The following is an 8,011-nucleotide window of genomic DNA, read 5'->3' as shown; positions in this document are numbered from 1 at the left end:
TGCTCTCCGGTTCATATTGCTTATATACAATAATTTCGTAATATCATACTATTAAGTAGCATATTAAATGAATGAATGAATGAGGTATTGATAGGTCCTAGTTCTGTTTGTTCGTTTTGTCCGCTTTTATAGGAGGTCGAAAATCGAATAAAATTATATATTTGCTACAAATTTGAAGTTTTATTACGATATAAGCAGTATATATGTCGGTCAATAACTATACATATCTAAAGTTGTCTATACATGTAACACCGTCTTAAAATAAAATTTGTATCTTGTATCTTGTCAAGATTTGATAAATGAAGTATTTGAAATATAAGGCAAAGATTTTTAAATATTATCGGAGTTATATAAGAATGATTAATTACGTCTATCTATGTACTTTGTCTTTTCTGACATTTTTATTTGACTTTATATGATATTTGTTTCATATTTTGTCTAAAAATGGTAAGAATTCAGCGAAATCGTACATCCTGCCCACCCAAAAAGAAAAACAAAAAGAAAACAATTTTATAGCAACCTTTTCCTGTACTTGATAATCGTGTATACAATTAGCCTGATTTTTAATTTTATAGACACTGTTTCATAAGCAGACAATATTTTTATCAAAGATAGCAGAAAATACTTTTGTGTGTTACCAATTCAAAATATATATTCTAGCAATCAAGCAATTTAATGGCAGAAACGGTTTGACTGAGTATATTCATGTATGGTAAAGAAACATGTAACACAACTAAGACCCTTAGCACAAGCGTAAGCTTACCTCTTAGAGCAGGGACTGCAGAAGGTTTATTATCAAGAGTCAAACCTTTAATGCACTAATTAGTCTCTTGAAGTATGTCATAGAAACCAACTGAAACATGTTTCAATTATGTTTTAAAACATGTTTAACGACCGTTTATAGGACGTGTTACGTTTTAAACAACCTTTCTTTGATTATCTCGCTCTATTTGCTGTCATAAGTTATACTGAACCCTAATGACATTTTTGAAAATTCAGTTAGTTTATGTAAACATCACGATCATCTGTATTTACAATTTTATCTATTTGAATTGAATAATATACTCTTAAAACATTTGCACTATGGATAAGCGTGATATAAATGTGTATTATCGCTAAAACCTGAAAGTGGTTTTATTTCACAACCGACAGTTAGTATAAGATGCTTAATAAAAAATGCAGCGCTACAAAATTATTAACCTACATATTTGTTTGTATATATTACTAAAAGTTAAACACATTGATGATGATGATTTTCTACATTCGAAATAAATATTTTAAGATAAAAAAATTGAACATTGGATATCCTTCAACATAAATACTACAGACGTAGCATTCCCATATATTTAAACTATAATATTTCAAACATGATCCTGTCTAGTCATTAGAATAAGTTCGTTGGATATAACTTATCAAGGTCTGGTGTATATCTGGTTACTACAAAAAATATAACGGCTCCCAATAAGGCACATCTTTTTTGTTAATACACTTTTTTAAATTACAAGAAATACATGATTTTCCGTTTTTGAATGTCTCCACCTGTTATTGTTTGCTTACTCTTATGCAGTCCGGGGGATAGTTTCTGGTTTCTATAAACGTATGATCATGTTCCTACTTATGACAAAGACGATATTTATATTCTAAAAATATATACTAGTATAGACATTATTTCGTTATGTAAACATAAAACATTAGATTGTAAAAGTAGGATCTCTCAAAAATAAAGTGTTCGATGATTAAAAAGTACTTGTAATTCATTAATTTTGTGTTTGGGTTTAATTTCACAGGTTTGTACAGTACAGCAACCGTGTTTTATTTTGGAAACCAATTACTGTGTGAATACCGGTATTTGTACTAATTTAAGAAGACATTTGGCTTTATATGAATGGTTATGATAAAACGTTAAACTTGAAACAGGACCTTAACTATTCAGATTATATCTTAATTTTCAGTTTTCTCTTTTTAGCGATTTTCAATATATAAAATTTGTCTGTTGATCGTAGAATACTTAGACAGTTTATATACACAAGTTTGGAAATTTTCGGAGTGACGTATTGTGCTACTGTCATGTTAATGTAATGTTAAAGAATATGTGTTTTTCCTAATGTTTTAGTAAATGTTCTGAGCTGACGAAATATTCCGTTACCGGAACATGATCTATATGGGCTGAAATGGACGTTGTAAGCCCTCATTTAGTCTAAATTATATGTGTAGATCGTTCTTATAATGTTATATGACAAAATGATTATAAAAATTCTGTAAACAATCAATAGATTCATTCATTTGATCTTTATTTGGATTTTATAGCATATGTGTATTTTATATCAGTGTCAGTTCTTGTATAAGTTCTTGCGCAGTACATGCTATATTAATGTTTAGATGGACACTTCCCAGTGAAATTTTTGTATACAAGTTTCCTTTTTAAATTATTTAAACTGACTAAATGCCCTCCCTTTGATTGATAATGGGAATATTTCATGTAATTTTGTTACACTTATTAATCATTAGATAAATGGGTGTTTGATTTGCGTATGTGATATAGAGTCTAAAACTGATAACGATAACACAGTTGTAATCTTACATTATTGACAGGTTAAAATCTTTGATTTTGGAAAGAGTGTTTTGAGACCATGGAAATTACTGAATACAATGTACCTGAATGGTGTTTTCCTAGATATCAGTACTCGAAGAAAATTAGAAAGGACATCGCTAAACGTTACAATAATTTGATGAGGAGACTTAAACGTGATGGTGAGTCACTAGAAGAAAAAAGTGATTTTCATGATACGGAAATTTTCATTATCTTCTGCAAAGATTTATCTTTAGAAGACAACTTTCCGAGTATCCAGTCAGTAGTTTCTAGAAAGAGTGAACTCATAGCCAAAGGAAATACGTCAACACTTGATAGCTTAAACGATCTATTATCAAAAGGACCTTTAAAAGGACATACCTTTATCATCACAAACAGCAAAAATGACATTTCAAAATCTGTAAAAGAGTTTAAGGGACATCTTCTTGTCATTGCTAATGATGAAAAAGATGAACAAGCTCGTCTGGGAACGTTAAAACATTATAAACACGTCGATGTGTGCACGAAAGAAAATGTTTGTTACGTAGTATCCACACATTTAGAACGAAATGCTTTCAAGGGAATGAAAGACGCTTGTGAATGTCTTGATTGCATTCTCGTGAACAGAACACTAGAGCATTTCAAAACACAACGGGATGAGAAAGCTTCAGTGACCAAAGAAACTGCAGATAAAGGTATAGGTTTTGCTTCTTAAACATTATTGTATTATTATTAATTAGCCTTCTTCTTATTAAACAGGTTTGAAACTGATTTTAAGCGGAAGTCATCGACATCTTCTGTGTCCTTTGTCAGACAAGTTTAAATTTTGGAAAAACTAACACAAAAAAAATATATAAGAAAATTTGAGAAAATGCAATGAAATTTTGCAGTAAGTAGACATAAATGCGGATGCATTAAAATATGTCTAATAAGTCCGTGCCAGGTGCATATTTCAGTATCTCCTATGAACAGAGTAGTCTGTTATTAGTTTTGGTTTGTTTCTGATATGTATATTATAGAAGATCTTAGATTTCATCATATGGTTCATGACTGACTTTAAAATATTTCATAACCACATGTTTTGTTTCAGAAGAAGACGCTTATATACAGACAGAGGTTGTCATCAAAAGAGCACAATCGGCAAAGGAAAACTGTATGCATTATATACGTTGCTCATGAAATTACCTTAGTATTCCACTTACCTCACTTGTTAATGAAAAATATGATATTTGATTTAAAGTGATTGTCTATGCATAAGTTAGTCTGCATATATCTACAATAGAAAATTCATAAGATATTATGTGTTCAATCATACAATAAGTACAATCGGGGTGTCAGAAGTACATGTAATAATGTTACAGAATTCACAACCATTATTCTTACACATGGCAAGCATTATACCTAGAATGCCTTTTGATTTTCAGGCAAAAAGACTACACAATACATTCCGAGACGATGGAAGTCAGCAAATGATAAATCAAAATTAGGTAGTAGGCTGCAGAAACTTGTAATATTGAAAGAATGCTGGAATGAAACATTTTTGAATAGATATTTCAATTTGTTAACGTAAACATGGAGAAAAATAAATATGAAACAATATTTCGAATGCTAGATGCTTCAATAAAGCCAATTGATACGCATTCCATACATTGACTTTCAAGTAATATTTAAACTTGATGTGAAACATATATATATATATAAATTGATTTTACCTAAATCTTCAACCGAAGCTTTATATTTTAGAGTTGATAACTCAATGCTTTCTTCTTAACCTTTAGCCTGCTGGCGACAAGTTGTTCTGCCTTTGCGACCAGTGCAGACCAAGAACAGCCTGCACTGTTTTCTCTAACTGAAATAAGGTTTGAAAGCGAACAGTATGGATCCTTATCAGACTGTGCGGATGCGCAGGATGGTCAGGCACCATGCTGGTCGTACATGCACAGTGTTGGTTTTCTCATGGTGCGGCTCATATCTTATCTGAAGTTTAGTTTACAAGGAAACAAAACTTATGGTTCCTTTATAGTTGTGCAAACCATTTTTAATAACTTTACGCAAGAAAATTAGCATAAAATTCGTGCTTTATAAATGCACGCAAATATTTGTACAAATGTATCAGTTAAAACAGTATCAAAAATACAAATAAAAGATATGAATACTTTATTTTATAAATGTATAAGCAAAGAAGATTGTATATTTTTAGTACACATCTTCGAAATGACTTTCTTCTTTGTCGAATTTTCAAGTAAAACATGTTTAAATCAACAATTTATACATGTAATACTTCAGAATAATCTCATACAAAGCGGCTTATATTCATTAATATGACATTCAAAATGATTTCTATATACAAATCTCGGAACCAGAGTTACTAAAAATGTTGCTGAATAGGACTGACTGAGTTAAATGCGATGCATTTTTCATTCTTAGGTAGACACATTTATTTAGACAACGATCAAAATCTTGACTCTTCCTCCTTTGATCCAGAAACCTCAGATACGCCTTCTTTGTCAAGAAACAGATTAAACACTGTGAGAAAACGAGGTAACAATACTACAAATGAAGGCTTGTCAATTTTTGTATCACTACTTATACAATGAAGCTATTTCAATTAATATGTGTTAGTTAAACTTTGTATTTGAAGCGATCGGTAAAGTTGTAGAAATGAATTATTTCACACTTAAAGTATTTACAGTTAAATCAAATATTTGAGAAGAGTTTCCTTTGATACGAAACAAAAGTTTGTTTCAATGACAATTATATCTATATTTATTTTGCATTTTATATTTATATTTTCAGACAAGGATGACAACACTAAACCTCAGAGAAGTATCGCTGTTTTAAGCAAAGAACATATTGAATCTATAGAGCGTCTCTATGATGAAATTGTTGGAATGTTCAATAGAAGTAATCTTCCAAAAAAAGAGTTTCCGTCTCTAAGTTACAAAATGAACAACAAAATAGATGAAAAGGTTGGTAATTTGTATGTTATTTTCCATTTTATACTCGGTAGAGAAGTTGGCAGTATGAAAAAAAATATTATCAGTATTTTACTTTTTTCGTCAAGAATCCGTTTTGTAACGTCGATGAAATGTCTCATTTTAATAATATATGATTTTTGTTTTTGTTTTGATTTTCAGTTATTGATCAAGCTGCAGCAAATGAGTGATGTGATACAAAGCTGTGGATATCGTTTCAGCACATTTCAGGTTTATACCAAAGATGGGTTTTGTTCAGAAGATCTCAATAAAAACGTTAAAGCACTTTTAGAAGAGCATGGTATAACAGAATATTCAATAGTTTCATCAGATATAAATACGTTTTCAACTTGTCACGTCGGCAAGAAAATTGCAGTGAAAAAAACGAATGATCGTAAAGTCTGCGGAACGCTTGGTGGATTTGCGCATACGTCCTCGGGAGAATCTGAACGAACTTGGGCTCTTATCTCAAGACATGTTGCTAGTTGTAGTTCAGATGGAAATTTATATGTTGAAAATGGTAAAGACCGCATGGTGGCTAAAATAATGAAACAGATACATGAAGGTGAAACAGAAAAACAATATTTGGATATCGCTGCGGCTTGTCTAGAAAATGATGCAGAAACTGGCTATGATACTCGGTATATTACAGAAGAAAATATAACTGTACAAGGAAAGCTTTGCAACTACGACACTGAAAAACTTCGCGGCTTACCTGTCCATATCAAAGGTGCTTCAACACCACTGGGACTAGGTACTGTAACTATTCCAGAACAAAGTTCAGTTCAAAATTACGATTTGGGCGAAAATTATATTGTTGTAGAAGATAGAGAGGAAAATGGTGCATTCTGCAAGGAAGGTGACAGCGGTGCAATGGTATGTGCAGAACATCCAGATAAATACGGTGAAGAGGTCCAGCTTATCTCAATGGTCGTTGGGGAAAACTGTGGTAGAAAAGGTTCATACACCACGGTCAGATTGGATAAAGGATTAGCAGAGCTTAAAACTCTGACAGAAAAAGAATTTAACTTGAGTTAACATTGAGATACATATGTCATACTTACCTCGATGTCTAAGAATATAGAACTCCTTCAATGGTTGGAGATTCAAACAGAAATATATGACTTTTTTCATATCATCGCATATTCCGATCGGCGACCGCAACCAGAGGTGGATTATTCTATGCATACCATATTCTACAAATAATTAAAGACAGAAGATAAAACAAAGGACATTTTGTAGTATTTGAATATTGTGTTCTTGTACAAGTTGACACATTTACGCATCCATAAATGTTTCTTTGCATACAAGACGGGACCTTTCGTTTGTTTATCCGCTATAAAAAACTCGATCTGATATTATAGGGTGTAGAACAAGTTAAAAAGCATACCTAAAGTTCCTTCTAGGGCACATCTGTATAAATGTTTGATTGCATTGTAATATTTTGGTTGCTACGTCTAATTTAGATATTGGTCATCAGTGTGTAGAATCCCAGCATTGGTCACAAGGACAAGATCATTCTACCTTATTGACATTCCGTATCCCCCGTTTAAGCGCCGCCCCCGGGGGCGTTACATTTTGCATCAAGGGGCGTTTATTTCTGCAACAAAATGCCACAATAAGATAAAATTTTGAAAAAGAACTATGTTGTTTTCTACTGCCTAAAAACGTCAAGTCCGCTATTACCAGAGTATTTACGCTAACATAATGTGTTAAATCCAACAACAAGTTAAATCCGTAACCACTTTCAGTTGAGTAAATACGGCTATTAAAACAATGGCTGTACACATTGACCTGGTATGTCCACATGTAGTATACCATTCAATGCGTGAATTTGTTGCGCACAATGAGAGGATTGCAATGACGTTTGTTTCCATATATTGACCATGCATTCGGAGGTTACGACGTATGTTAAACTTTGTGACAAATAAGATGTTTCACATGTTTCAACAAAGCCACGTTTCCATCCTTGGGTCTAGTAATATGTAATCCGTGGAACGCATTTAATCAGAGACTCACCTCAATTAAGAAAGAATAATTTTAACGTCAAAGGTTATTTCTAAGGTTTGATTGGCCAGCTTGTGATGAAAACAGAAGGAACAATAATTCTCCTGATGTAATTCAAATCTTTGTGTAAGATTCTATTTTATATTTAAAAAAAAACATCGCGGACAATATCCTTAATCAATCATATATATACTCGTTGTTACTTATACGGATGGATTGATGGATGGAGATTCTGGCTTCTGGCCAGTTCGGTATTCAATGACATTTATCTCGCTACTTATCTAGTAATTTCAATTAAATGTTTTGTTCAGATTACGATGGGACAAGAGTATGTTGGTCTCTAATATATGTTGACAGATCTTGTATTCAAAAATAATAAAAGAAAAGCTATTTGTTCTAACACATTTGAGAAAGCTGGATGTGCTGGGTTTTTTTCCCCGAAATATAGAGTACAGAACTG

At 32.1% G+C, this 8,011-nt stretch overlaps 1 protein-coding gene across 4 annotated transcripts; it reads left to right on the top strand.

The window, feature by feature from the left end:
* Nucleotides 1-1,901: 1,901 nt before the first annotated feature.
* On the top strand, nucleotides 1,902-6,835 carry LOC128551886 (uncharacterized). 4 transcript variants are annotated; one of them, XM_053532822.1, is made up of 4 exons: nucleotides 1,902-2,075; nucleotides 2,593-3,264; nucleotides 3,660-5,110; nucleotides 5,366-6,835. In XM_053532822.1, the coding sequence occupies exons 3-4, from the start codon at nucleotides 4,978-4,980 to the stop codon at nucleotides 6,580-6,582; spliced, it is 1,350 nt and encodes a 449-aa protein (XP_053388797.1). In that variant the 5' UTR covers nucleotides 1,902-2,075; nucleotides 2,593-3,264; nucleotides 3,660-4,977; the 3' UTR covers nucleotides 6,583-6,835. The 4 variants fall into 4 exon arrangements, with proteins under 4 accessions (XP_053388797.1, XP_053388796.1, XP_053388798.1 ...); XM_053532821.1 differs by having other exon boundaries at nucleotides 1,902-3,264; nucleotides 3,660-3,722; nucleotides 3,994-5,110; XM_053532823.1 differs by having other exon boundaries at nucleotides 1,902-3,264; nucleotides 5,366-5,538; nucleotides 5,707-6,835.
* Nucleotides 6,836-8,011: the final 1,176 nt, after the last annotated feature.

Source organism: Mercenaria mercenaria, unplaced genomic scaffold, assembly GCF_021730395.1.
Source record: "Mercenaria mercenaria strain notata unplaced genomic scaffold, MADL_Memer_1 contig_1805, whole genome shotgun sequence".
NCBI lineage: Eukaryota > Metazoa > Mollusca > Bivalvia > Venerida > Veneridae > Mercenaria > Mercenaria mercenaria.
This window is presented reverse-complemented; position numbering and strand designations above follow the sequence as displayed.